This window comes from Phytophthora ramorum (assembly GCF_020800215.1).
Source record: "Phytophthora ramorum isolate Pr-102 chromosome Unknown Phyram_PR-102_s0001, whole genome shotgun sequence".
NCBI classification, from domain to species: domain Eukaryota; phylum Oomycota; class Peronosporomycetes; order Peronosporales; family Peronosporaceae; genus Phytophthora; species Phytophthora ramorum.
The window spans coordinates 1,576,625-1,590,277 of record NW_027150647.1 but is presented as its reverse complement, the minus strand read 5'-3'; the positions used below and the strand labels follow the sequence as shown (position 1 = coordinate 1,590,277).

Sequence of the window (13,653 nt, the reverse complement as noted above, 5' to 3'; positions counted from 1 at the left end):
GGTCTTCTACGGCATCCTGTCCGACTGTCGTCCGATCTGCGGCTACCGTCGTCCCTACATGCTCATCGGCTGGGGTATCTGCTTCATCATGCTGCTGGTGATGTGCATCATGCCTATCGGCAAGCCGTACTTCACAGACGCTGCGGATCGAGACGTGGATGTTGATGCTTATACGTCGGAGATCGAAGCGCGAATCAACTACGACGCTCCGTCGGAAGGTGCCAAGTACGTCATGCTGATGTTCTTCGCTGCATTTGGCTACGTCATGTCGGACGTGTGCGCCGACAGTATCACGTGCGAATTGCGCGCAGCGTGAACCCATTGACAAGCGAGGCAAGACGCAGTCATGCATCTACACAGTCCGTACCGTTTTGGTCATCTTTGGTGAACTTCTTACGGGATTCTTCTTCAACGGTGAAGACTACGGCGGCGACTTCGACTTCTCTCTCAGCTTTCCTCAGCTCATGATCATCGTGGCGGTGCTTACGATCCCGGTCTTCCCCATGACGTGGTTCTTCATTAAAGAGGAGAAGAAAGAGGCTGCTAACTTCAAGGAGTACATCGCCAGCTTCTGGGACCTACTGTGCACTAGAGCAGTGTACCAAGTCATCGCGTACAACTTCTTCGCCAACATCTTCGCCGACATCACGTACACCGGCAGTTCACCAGTGCAGGACTACATGGTAGGTGTCACTCCGATCAACAGCACGCTGAGCGACATCCTCAGCAACTTACTCTTCATGTTTGGTATCATGATCACGTCCAAGTGGGGGCTCCACTGGAACTGGCGCTGGATGATCGTCGTTACTGGAGCGGTGGTGATTGTAGTCGACTGTGCCGTGTCGATGATCGTTATCTGGGACGTGTTCCGCAACCAGTGGTTCTGGCTGGGCCCTCCTATCGCCGTGCAGCTCCCGTACGGCGTCGGCTGGATCATTTCGACGTTCGTGACTGTCGAGCTGGCCGGACTGGGCAACGAAGCCGCCGTTTACGGTTTGATCACCACCGTGACCAACGTCGCTTCTCCGTTCGCCTCTGCGTTGACGCTCGTGATCGACGCCCCGTTCAACATCACCAATGTGCGTATCCAAGAAGACGACTACAGCATTCGCAGAGACCTCACGTACACCATCATCATCATGTACGCCATGACTGCGTTCGCGTGGGTGTTCCTGTTCCTGTTGCCGAAGCAGAAGGAGGACACCCAGCGGCTTCTGCGCAAGGGCGGCAAGAGCAAACTCATCGGTGGCATCACGGTCTTCTACCTGTGCTTTGCCATCGTGTGGTCTATCATGACCAACATCATGGCTATCTTCACAAGTACGTCGTGCCTCGTGATAGCTGGTGGAAGTGGCTGCTAAGCGCCTGGAAGTATAGGCTTGCATACGCCGATGCAGATCGAGCCACCCTCTTGTTGTATGAAAGACTGTGCTTTGTTTTCACTTCGGTCTTGTCCTTGATCTGTGCGTCTTGCCTGTTTGAAACGAAACCAGAAACCTCGAACGCGTGAGTCATGTAAGAGTGATTTTCTTCCTCCGACAACGTGCCACCTTCGTTCGGCAATCGTAGTTCGCCGAGGTCTACTACTTTGATCCTACCAGTTCGACCCGAGCTGCTTACATGGGAGGCAGCAGTTGTCGTACAGCCTTACTGAAGACGCTAGATAGCGCTATCCGCACCTCAGCGTTCGGCACCTTGACGAGGTCCGTCAGGAGAGGGTAGAGCCACACCATGTGACGTTGCAACTACGCAAAAACCACCAATTAGTTAGTACTCGAACCCGATAACAAAGTGTAAGACCAATCCACGAGTTGCTCACCTCTGCACCGTCAAACTCGGCCAGTTCCCTCAATGTGGCGACCATCAGCGGCGTGAAGCTCTCGACGCGCTGCTGGGCGTCGGCAGGTACCCACGGCTCCTCAGAATGCTGCGCAGCTGCACCCGTCCAGGCCAGATATTCTTGCAGCGTTTCCTGTACCAAGCGCGCCATGTACTTGCGCGCTTCGTCCTGTTCCCCAATCGGCGCGATTTCAGCGTTATTCACACTCCGCGTCAAAGCGGAGAACAGCACGTGGAGGTACTGTTGCTTGCCTAGCACTTCCTGTGGCAACAAGCTTGGCAGCTCGCTGGAAGACGGCACCGTCATCCCATACCGCCAGCCGACGCGCTGCAAGTACCGCCGCACTGGCACAGCGTCATTCACCTTGCGAGCGAACATGAAACTCTCACGCAGACACGCCAGCAGTGAACGCGCGTGGCCTACGCTTAGCGACAATTGCTGCTTCCGACGGCTGGCCAGCACGTTGCCTGCTACTCGTTGAAGCGCAAGCAAGACAGCCAGGTGCGTGCGCGAGGGCACTCGCTGAGCCTCCACTTCTGCGACGCTGATAATCTTCGGCGGGAAGTTTGCAGTAAACGTGAAACCCAGTGTCGCCACGACCCCCGGGTACATGCTCAGCAGTGAAGGCTGGCGTGGAGACGTGAGGAGGGAGGCTGCCGAGTCTGGGGCTGCTGAAAGCGGAGGCGGCAGCACCATCTGCGCGTTCTGCTTTGAGGGAGTTGCACTCTTTGAAGGGCTCCCATTTTTCGTTGGACTCTCAGCACTTGCTTCAATCTGCGTCTCTGGCACGAGTGTGCGTTCACGGTCGTCTTCAGGCGGCAAGGCAAAGAATACCCACGTTGGCTCCGCGCGCTTCATGACGGACCGGAGTTCGTCGGCAATGATACCCCAAACGTCCTCGGGGAACTTGTGGCCGTGCGTGACCAGCATAACTTCGAGTGCACGCGCGGATGCGGCCGCGAGCTGCTCTTCCGCGTCTCCAGCATCCATGCACTTCCCCAGCAGGAAGAGTACCTCCGGCAAGAACCCAACGATATCGTAGAAGAGACCAAAGCACTCCAGCAGCCGCTCCAGGCATAAAGTTGCGGTAGTCTTGCCAGCTACGTACGGTGGCATGCGCGTGGAAGCGCTTCGCGTCGGCAAAGGCAGCTTGGGCAGCATGTGTGCACCCTTTTCGACCACCACTTCAAGATGCCGCAGCTCGTCCAACAAAGGAATGAGCACGCCCTTAAAAATCAACCCCCACAGACCCGCCGAGAACTTCTTCCCGTGCGTCTCCAAAGCGTCGAACAGCGCTTCCAGAGCAGCAAGACGCACGTCCAAACGGCGGTCCGCGGCAAGAGTGGACAACGCAGTCAAAACGGGCCACCACATGCGAGTGTGGGCTGCTGAGTCGTTATACGCAGTCTCGCCAACGTCATGATTCTCTGCCTCCACCGCCTCGACAGAACCCGTTCTCCGGCGGGGGGACAACTGGGATGAAGAAGATGGTAACTTGGTGCGCGGTGACAGCTCTGCGACCTCTTCCTCGAGAGAACGCACAGATTCTTGCTTCTGATACCTCACCGAAGCGCGCTTAGAAGGTGACTGGACACTTGCAGGACCTTCGTTGGCTCCAGCGCTCGACTCACCACTGGGATCTTCTGCAATCACCTTGACCTTCTTGAAACCAACGCGAGCAGCCTGCTTCGCCGCGGCCGCCGCGGCTGCTGCAGCAGCAGGAGCTGACGCAGCTGAGAGAGACCCTGCCGTCTCACGTGCAGTAAGCGGCTCAATGACTTCGCCTGTCGCTAATTTCTCCATGCACACGCTGCGCAGCAACCCAATGCTGTCTACTCCCAATTGCGTGAGTGCAAGTCGCTCCTCCATTTGGCGTTCGACCTCCTCACAGCCGCAAACCGCGAAAGCAAGTAGACACTCGACGGCATCAACGAACACGTCCACGATACAGTCAAAGTGACGCTCCAAAACCCCGCGCGCCACCTGGAAGCCCAATAGAACTACGCGGTCCTCACTGCCAGGCGCGTACGTCTCGGCTGCTACACGAAGGACACCCCAAATGGTTTTCCACCCTGACCGGATGTTAGCTACTCGAGCAAGTACCAGGTTTTCGACGCAGCGCAAAACCAGCTCGCGAGTCTCCAGCGACGTGGCGTTAGCCATGATCACTTCGAACGGTGCCAAGAACAGCCGCTGGAAGTTGAAATCGCGAAGTTCCGCGCGCTCAAGGAACTTCATACTGAGCTGACGCAGCGAGTCAATAGCGTACATGCCGACCGACAGGTCCTCATGGCAGCCGATCGTCGTAAAGTGCCTTGACAGGGTCTGCCACGTTGCCGCCCAGACCATTCGTGAGCGAGTGCGCATGTTCATATCGGCTACTTCGACAAGCTTCTGCAGGCTAAAGACACGAGGAGGAGAGCCGCCCGCAGCACCAGAGGGCCCTACGCCGGAACATTCCGATAACGACACAACAGTAAGCTGGATCACGAATTCCTGCAGCGCACTGTCGCTGAGCGACACAGAACTGGAGAAAACGCGGTCGCTGGCCAGCTGGTCGATCTCGCTCAACACGCGCGCAGCATTTTCATCCTCGATAGCAGCACTTTGAGCTTCATCCAATTCGGAGCCACCACGGCCACTCGCATCACGATGCGATGGGGACGGGGAGGACAGCGAGGATGACAACCCGCCACGCTTACTGCTCGTTGAGGAGCCGAGCATACTGAACGAAGGCGTTGAGCTGCTACTGCTGTTGCGCGAGCCTGAATGGCTACTCATACCAGGTGACGGCTGCCGGTTGAAGTACGACGAATCACCGGAGACGGAGCCCGACGCAGAACGCTCGTGCAGACCCTGAGCGTGCGTCTGAATCCGAGCCAACTGAGAAATCGCCTGCAGGACGTCGTGCCACGAATCACCAAGGTAGTTCCCCTCCTTAACGCTAATAGAAATGAGAGCTTTAATGGCCTCCATGTTCTTCGAGCGCATCAACCGCGAGTTTGTTGTGTGGAGCGCTGTGAACTTCGCCAGGACTGTCACAAAGGCATCACGCTCCGATGGCATGCTAAGCCTGGCAGAGAGGTGCACTGCATGACGGAAAGAATCCAAGCAAAGCTGGATAGCCTCAACCGACTCGGAACTCTCGAAGGTCACCGAGCACGCAGCTAGAAGCGGGGCCCAGAGCGTCTCAAACATCGGCCGCACATGAGAGCGTTCGTTGTACCCCGAGACTTCTCGGAACGTTGACGACGAAGGGTCTGGTGCAAGCAGAGACGAAGGCCCATCGCTATTTCGCTGTGCCGAGGGAGAAGCTCCTGAAGCCGACGCGGCCGAAGCACTAGGAGAGGGTGGGAATTGTTGTTGTACACGTGCTGAAGCGGGCACACGACGCTTGAAGAGAGCCTCAGATTGGCGCACCATCGATTCACGCTCTTTAATGTAAGCGTCGCGACGCATTCGATCTGTGGATGCGCCTGAAGCGCCAAACAACGAGCTTGAAGCTGTAGGTGCGGCGCCACCACGACGGCTGCGGAAGTCATCATCCTCCTTCAGGGAAATAGGTGTTGCTTTAATGCGGTCGAAGATACCACCCATGTAATCCTCCGGTAAGTCCTTGCCATCGTTGATGCCACGGTTGTTGCGCAGGAATCCAGACTTGTCCATCTTCTTCTCCTCCGCGATACTTGGGTTATGCAAATCTGTCTGCAGCATGATGATGGAGAATGCCAGGATGAAAGCTGTGTCGGCGCTAGGAAATAATCCTGGTGGGCACGCATTGAAGAACCTCTCGGCAAACTTTTCCATCATACGATCGATCTTCTGTGATTCACCGGGCAAACGGAAGCCAGCAAGGAAATGGCGGATAGCCACATCGATCTCCAGACCCGTGAACTCCATCATGTCCACGTACTCGTGCAGGACCTTGACACAGAAACCTCCCTGGTAATGAACACCATTTCCGAGGTAATCTCCCACCATGGTTTTGTCCAGCTTGTTGCTATGCGTGTGCAGGAACTGTGCCACGTCTCGAGGGGAGCCTTCGCCCATGTGTCCGTGCGCAACCAGATAAGCGACACCAGCACTCGGTTTTACATTAAACTTGAGAATGCCCGTGGCCATTTCCTCTTGGCGCTTCTTCTTGCTTTCGAAAGCTTCTACTGCGGACATCGTTGCAGACACGACAGGCGCCAGGTCAGGCGGCGCTACGTTGTCTTCCTCGCCACCGTTCTCGCTGTTATGCGACTCGTTCTCTCCTTCATGTTGCGACGCTTGCCGCTCACTCTCCACGAAATTCGCGGCCTTTTTCAGTGATGCTGTTATCGCAGTAAGGCATTCAAGCCCCTTAAGCGCGAGGGCGGCATCCTGCTGCTGCATCTTGATCCGCGCACTGTTAGACAAACTGGCAGCATACTGCTGGGCCGCAGCATCCTGGGAGCGACCGCCCTTCGCGGCCTTGGCAAGCGCGTGCACAATCTGCTTGAACAAGTCGTTGGTATTCCAGTCGCAATCGTAGTTGATGAAAATTTCACCTAGTGTCTGCGGGTCGTCACAGATCGCGTGCAGAGCCTCCAGCACCAACAGCTTGTGCTCAAAACTGGCGTTCTCGGACTGCAGTAAGCGCAGGAAAATACTCGTGATGAAGATATCCAATTCCGTCTTGAGATGGCGTTTAAAGTTGCGCAACAGCACCAAGAAAACCTGCAGCGACAGCGATACGATTTGCGTGTAGTTACTAGTGCAGTTTTGCAGCAGCGACTGGCACAGGTATTGCCGGATAGCGTGCACGAACCGCTCGCCACGTCGGAACGACGGACCAGCATTTTCTAGAATCTCCTTTACCAACTCCAGCGACAGAATCTTGCTTTGGAACGCAAAAGGGTCCTCCGGATTCGCACCATTTCCTGCATTACCTGCCATAGCGCTGTTTGAGCCATTTGCCGTAGGGGAATCATCCGCCACCGACCGCATAGAAATTCGACACAGCGACCGGAAGAGCAAGAAGGCGTCCTTGTGTAGCACAGACGGGAACGCGGGTGCGAACATGGGCTGCGACAGCGTCGTCACCGCCTTAATTTTTTTCGTATCCAACAACGGGAGAGGCATCTTCTCCGCAGCATGAGGAAGTTGAAGTATGTGTGCGACCGCCGGGTACCAGGCTGCCGTGGGCTCCGCAAGCAACGTCGTACCGTGAACTTCACCGTCTTCCTCTCCACTGTCACTTTCACTGATTGGACGTTGCTCCTGCTGCTCTTGGTCCTCTTCTTCCTGGTGACTCTGCAGCTCCTGCTTGTCCAGTGACGCCTGCAGCGTAGCCTTGGTCTCTTCCTCTACACGTCGATCGAACGTCTCCATCCTCTGGAAAACAATGCTGATAATCTGCTGCAAAGTGGCCTTCGCCACTGTCCTGTTGGTCGCGCTCTTGCTCACCAAGTGCACGTGATAACAGGCCCTCACAGCCCTCAGTAGTGCATGTTCGTGCACTTCACACGTTGGGGTGGTCACGGCCGTCAATAAAACCCGCAGCACTTGGATTTGTACACTTTCATCCGGGTGGTCATTACAGTCGCAGGCCACTTCAACAATGCAGTCAATGAGTCGGTAACTGTCCTCGTTACCGTCTTCCTCACCGCCAGCGTCACGGTTACCACTTGAAGGGGTATTGGCTGCAAAAGAGGGTACAGAGTTAGACCCAGACCCGGATCCAGACCCGAGACCCAACCCGAACCCCGTCCTGCGGCCTGCCGACGACGATGCAGCTGCGGCCTTCTGAACGAGGCGACGTCTAACCCCTTCGGGAATCACGCCCGCCTCCTTCAAGAAGCCGAAGGCCAGGAACTTCTCCATGCAGTCCAGCGCCACGGCCACGAGCTTGGCGTGGCGGGTCAGGCACGCACACAGAAACGGCTCGAAGGGCACCTCGGCCGCGCCGTCCTGTCCTGCAGCCGTCACCTTGGCCTGCGCCGCGTCGATCATATCACGCAGCTCGCGGTGGCTGCGCGTGCACGCCTTGCGCAACTTGCCCAGCGACTTGAGCACGAGCGCCTCCATGATCCTGTCCTGGCGTCCTAAAAGCTCCCTTTGGTGTCGTTACGCCGAAATCTTCCATGGGTACGTCGACACCAAACGTACCCAAGTTACGACAGTGATGTGGTTAACGTGAATTAAAGGGGTACGTTTTACCCGTACCCTCTTTACTGGAGGAGGTTCCTCATCCATCAAATCTCGGCGCAGCATGCAGCGGCTCTCTCGCGGCCTGTACGCGGCTGTGGGCCCCCGAGTGTCGCTCCAGACGTCCGGCGTCATGTCTTCTCGTGTGTGTGGGGTTTACGGCGCTGCAAACTGCTCTGTGTGGGCTGCAAACCGCCGGTTCTTGAGTGGTCCGGCGGTCGCCCAAGAGACCACGAAACTCGGGCGCTGCGCTCGCCGTCGCGCTAAGAAACAGCGAATTAGCACGTCGGTCGATGATGTGAAGGAAGTGACGCCTAAAAATCAGCAAAAAAGCAGGAAATCCAGGTTTAACGTGCACCGATACGTCGTGCAGCAGCAGATGCCACTCCAGGACGTCCTGCCGCTCGTGCAGAGCGAGGTGCAGCTCAAGACACTTCAAATGCCAGTGGCCAGGCAGGCAGTGGACTCGTTCTACTTCCACTGCGCCCAAGAGGCCGAGCAGAAGGGACTCACGGAGCAGTTTAGGCAGCAACTGCTGCAGTACTTCAGTGACGAGCTGTTCGTCGTGGACGAGACCAAGCCCTTCGTGCTCGGCCAGGCGCTCAATGAAGCCGCGTTCGGCTCAGTGATCAAGCTGCATCTGGCAGGAGGAGACACGGAGGCCGCGTGGAAGCTCATTACCAAGCTGAGACGGGCGGTGACAGCACAAGGCACGACGCCCAATAAGCTGCATTTTCGGACAGTGAGTCCGCTGCTCGAGCACGAATGCAAACACGGCCAATTTTCGAGCGCGTACTCGAGATGGCAGCAGCTGAAGCAGCAGGACGTCGAGTGGACCAGCGCCATGGAGGACGTCCTGGTGCAGATGGTCATTGCGTGCGTCAAGAACAACGAACAACAGCTGAACGAGTACACGGAGATGCCCGAAAGTGAGTCGAGTGAGTCGCACTTCCACGCGCAGATGGCGTCGCTGCTGCATGATCTGCAGTTGACGTGTCGAGAGGTGTCCCCGTCCAATGCCCAGCGGCTGCTGTACGCGTTCCGTGACGCTAAGTACACGGTGGAGAACGTGCCGAGCGACGCGCGGATGAGAAACAAGTGTCCGTGCTGTGGACATGCATTGAACAAACAGGGAATGTCCGAGCTCGAGCGGAAGCACATGTTGGCAGCGATTGAATCTCGTCGGAGCAAAGTGGTGCCAGAAAAGTCGGTGAAGGAATACCTGGACCCATTTCGGGACTGGTTGATGCTCCGTCACGAAAACTTCCGGCTGCAGAGCCTTGCGTCGAGTCTAGCGGACGGCAGACCGCTGCACTATGTGCTGGACGGGCCGAACATCGCCTACATCAACCAGAACTTCGAGGCTGGCACGTATCGCTTGGACCAGGTGGATGCTGTGGCGAGACAACTGCAGGCACAGGGCCACCTCGTCAGCATTACGATGCCCGCAGCGTACCTCGCGGAGAAGTTTGTGGTGCGCATTCGCACCAAGCAGTACAAGGCGATGCGTCGCCAAGGCAAGTTTGCTACTCGCGAGCGCACGCGTGAGGAAAAGGCTATCGTTGAACGCTGGAAGGACGAAGACATGATCTTCAGCTGCCGCACCGACTTCTTGTCGGATGACCTCTTTTGGCTGTACGCCAGCGTGCTGATGGGGCGGGAGGGGCGTGTGGTCACGAACGACCAAGGTCGCGACCATGTCTTCGCTCTGCTCAACGGCTACACCAGTACCAAGACCACTTCTCAGAAGAAGGGCAAGAATAGCAGCGATGATGCTGCTACAAGTGAGGACTCAAAGTCCCCTTCCATCTCGATGGACCTCGTTGCGCGCTGGAAGGACATGACGACCGTGAACATTGAGATCAAGCACGAAGAATTCGCGTATAACGCTGTGGTCGCTGGCAATGTAGCGACGCCGATTCCGATCGAGTACATCCGACTGCGGCACCCTCAGCCGTTCTCACGCGTGCCGCAAGTGACAGCGCCGCAGCACTTCCACTTCCCCATCGCGGATCAGGCAGACCAAAACGAAAGCGCGAACCAGAAGAAGCGTACGCGATGGATCTGTGCGCATCGCAACGACCAACTAGACAACTAACCACATAGATAGAAGCTTGATGGCATTGTTCGACACTTTAGCTCGCTTCAGAAATCAATTGAGTCCATCATGAGTGAGTGATCACCCAAAGTCTTTCAGTAGTGAGCAAAAGGCAAGAGAAGAAGATGAAAACGACACGATATATTGCCCTGCAAGCTCGTTGGGCGCGAGTATGAACAGGTGACTACTGCACAGTCGTGTGAATTCTTGTGACCTTGGTGCGAGTCTGCTTAGGCGTAGACGCACTTGCCCTCACTGCACTTGAAACCCGAGTCGCAGGCGGAGATGAAGAGGCTAGTCGCCGGGTTGAAGCACTGGCTGCCAGTGGGCGCGCGGCACTCGGTCTCACCACGCGGGCAGTACTGGCCCGTGGAGCAGGCCTTGTAGCAGATAGCGCCGTTATCAGCCTGCTCGACGTGCACACGGAGGTGGACAGAAGCTTGGTCCTCGGCGGCCGTCGACTGGAACAGGCACGCGGCGGCGACAAGGGCAGAGGTGAGCACAGTGGAGAACTTCATGGCGGTTGGGACTTGATTGGGTGCTGTTGCTTGAGAGGCGAATCCGAAAGTGAGCCTCTGTTGCACGCAGCGGCGCAAGATAAATCAGGGTGTGGTGGGCCATCAAGACAGGACAGCGTGGATCTCATTCCTGCGATGCCATGCAAATCCTTGAAACGAGACTTCAATTTTTGCGTGGGTGAAGTGTACCTTCCAACTTTCAGGTTCTTGCCGTGGATTTACAAGTTGGGCAAAGAGCAAAGAGAGCAACGAGGCAGACTTGTCGGGGCGTCACTGATTTCTGCTGTGCAAACGAGTGACCCGATGAGCAGTGCGGCGAAACAAACGTGAAGTGGTTTGGCAAGTTCTTCGTTGTTTCTAGTTTGCGCTCGAGATGAGCCCGCAAGCTGAGAACTGGGTCAAGGAACGACCCACAGTCGTGTCGATCAGGAGACTATAGCGGGACAACAAGCGCATCATGGTGAGAGATGCCAATGACCAGCGGATATCCGCAGCCAAATACCTATGCCGTATATTTCAATGTAGGGGTTACAGTACTCGATCCATTGCACTGTTGTTCGCGGTGCAGCATTATCGCCGGAATGCATTTCCGGTGTTGGCTCCACGGATTTTGGCCGCGGAAGAGGGTGGACTACATGTATGGATACTGTGCCCCACCCCAGTACATGTCGTTTTGTTCTACTGTCGCGATGCGTAGCAAGTAAACAGCCCTCCACGCACAGTGAGAGTCTTTACGAAACATTTACGGACACAGTCGGTTGTTGGATACACTGTTTGAAAAGTAAAGATATGAAAAGTGAAGATCGTAGTATAGTGAGTCTACTGCATGGTCGTGCAGTTGCTGGTGAAGGCTGGTTTTGGCTGCCTTGGATGGTTTACTTGGTCCATTGATCCATTGACCGATCGGTCAATCGATCAGTCTTGATCGTACACGCACTTGCCGTAACTGCAGTGGAAGCCGCGAGCGCACCCGGCGGCCTGGAACAGACTGGTAGCAGGATTGAAGCACTGGGTACCAGTCGGCGCGCGGCACTTGGTCTCGCCACGCGGGCAGTACTGGCCGTGCGGGCAATTCTCATAACAAAAGGCGCCATTGGGGCTCTGGCTGCGGAGCTGGGTTGACTCAACCGCCGAAGACTCGGTCGTGGCCACCGTGGTCTTGTACACGCACTTGCCATTGCTGCACTTGAACCCGAGATCGCATCCGTGCTGAAAGACGCTGGTCGCCGGATTGAAACAGAGATCACCAATCGGTGCGCGACACTCAGTCTCGCCGCGTGGGCAATACTGGCCAGTCGGGCAGGCCTTGTAGCAAATGGCACCGCTGGAGGTGGAGGGTGGTGACTTGTACACGCACTTGCCATAGCTGCATTTGAAGCCGACACCGCACCCGTGCTGGAAAAGGCTACTCGCCGGATTGAAGCAGAGGTCACCAGTCGGTGCACGGCATGCTGATTCTCCCCGCGGACAATACTGGCCCGTTGGGCAGGACTTGTAGCAAATAGCACCGTTCGTGTGACGCGAAGCTGGGTCAAGGCCTCGGTCTCGGAGGCTGCCGACTGGAACAAGCACACGACAGTGACGAGAGCAGCAGTGAAAACGGTCGACGTTTTCATGGCACTGGGTGGTGTGGTAGTAATTGCTGTACGTTTTACTGGGCTGAGTGGAGCCAAATGAATTTGTAAGTGAGCGAGGAGAGCGACAGGGTAGACTGTCGCTCAATCAACGGTCTCATCTCGCTTGTGGCTCGAACAGTAAAATGTGAGACGAGCGGTGGGGCAGAACCAAGTTGAAGCGGTTTCTGGCACAAAATTTTCATACTTAAAGTTGCGCTTTCGGCCTGCTGATACCATTCTCTGCTCTGTATGGATGGAAACACTGTGCTCGAGTGCTGTGCTAATCATGCTCGGCACCCTGAAGGTTGTGCCAACTCACCAAGCGGTTTCACCGCACTCAATCCCAGCACGATGACACCTAACGCACCTTCTCAACGAGACCAAACGGAGCCTGCCTGGCACCCAAATGAGGGCAAACAACATCATCTCACAAAATAAGCGCGCCCAGACGCTCCAGCAGAAACGATCTCCCCTAAATATTGCGAATTAACCAACTGCTAACATACCTGTGCTCGCAGCTTCAAAGCAGTACTCACGACGCACGAGCCTGGTCGCTAGGTCTGGTAGCAGGACTGGCAGCTCGCACACGGCGCAACTGTAGGCAGAAACCGCTTCAACTTGGTTCTGCCCCACCGCTCGTCTCACATTTTACTGTTCGAGCCACAAGCGAGATGAGACCGTTGATTGAGCGACAGTCTACCCTGTCGCTCTCCTCGCTCACTTACAAATTCATTTGGCTCCACTCAGCCCAGTAAACGTACAGCAATTACTACCACACCACCCAGTGCCATGAAAACGTCGACCGTTTTCACTGCTGCTCTCGTCACTGTCGTGTGCTTGTTCCAGTCGGCAGCCTCCGAGACCGAGGCCTTGACCCAGCTTCGCGTCAACGTCGACACGAACGGTGCTATTTGCTACAAGTCCTGCCCAACGGGCCAGTATTGTCCGCGGGGAGAATCAGCATGCCGTGCACCGACTGGTGACCTCTGCTTCAATCCGGCGAGTAGCCTCTTCCAGCACGGGTGCGGTGTCGGCTTCAAATGCAGCTATGGCAAATGCGTGTACAAGTCACCACCCTCCACCTCCAGCGGTGCCATTTGCTACAAGGCCTGCCCGACCGGCCAGTATTGCCCACGCGGCGAGACTGAGTGTCGCGCACCGATTGGTGATCTCTGTTTCAATCCGGCGACCAGCGTCTTTCAGCACGGATGCGATCTCGGGTTCAAGTGCAGCAATGGCAAGTGCGTGTACAAGACCACGGTGGCCACGACCGAGGTCTTCGGCGGTTGAGTCAACCCAGCTCCGCAGCCAGAGCCCCAATGGCGCCTTTTGTTATGAGAATTGCCCGCACGGCCAGTACTGCCCGCGTGGCGAGACCAAGTGCCGCGCGCCGACTGGTACCCAGTGCTT

The 13,653-nt window shown here is 56.3% G+C and overlaps 3 protein-coding genes across 3 annotated transcripts; 1 reads left to right on the top strand and 2 right to left on the bottom strand.

The window, feature by feature from the left end:
• Positions 1 to 1,616: 1,616 nt before the first annotated feature.
• KRP23_305 (Brefeldin A-inhibited guanine nucleotide-exchange protein 2) lies at positions 1,617 to 7,891 on the bottom strand (the record flags this gene model as incomplete). The annotated part of the gene is made up of 2 exons (XM_067887627.1): positions 1,617 to 1,745; positions 1,820 to 7,891. 2 exons carry the CDS (start codon positions 7,889 to 7,891, stop codon positions 1,617 to 1,619), a joined length of 6,201 nt encoding a protein of 2,066 aa, XP_067750862.1.
• A 184-nt stretch (positions 7,892 to 8,075) lies between these two features.
• Positions 8,076 to 10,109, top strand: KRP23_304 (Proteinaceous RNase P 2; the record flags this gene model as incomplete). The annotated part of the gene is made up of 1 exon (XM_067887616.1): positions 8,076 to 10,109. The coding sequence occupies one exon, from the start codon at positions 8,076 to 8,078 to the stop codon at positions 10,107 to 10,109; it is 2,034 nt and encodes a 677-aa protein (XP_067750861.1).
• Positions 10,110 to 10,339: 230 nt separating this feature from the next.
• KRP23_303 (uncharacterized protein) lies at positions 10,340 to 10,627 on the bottom strand (the record flags this gene model as incomplete). Its single annotated transcript, XM_067887605.1, has 1 exon — positions 10,340 to 10,627. The coding sequence occupies one exon, from the start codon at positions 10,625 to 10,627 to the stop codon at positions 10,340 to 10,342; it is 288 nt and encodes a 95-aa protein (XP_067750860.1).
• Between the last annotated feature and the right edge of the window lie 3,026 nt (positions 10,628 to 13,653).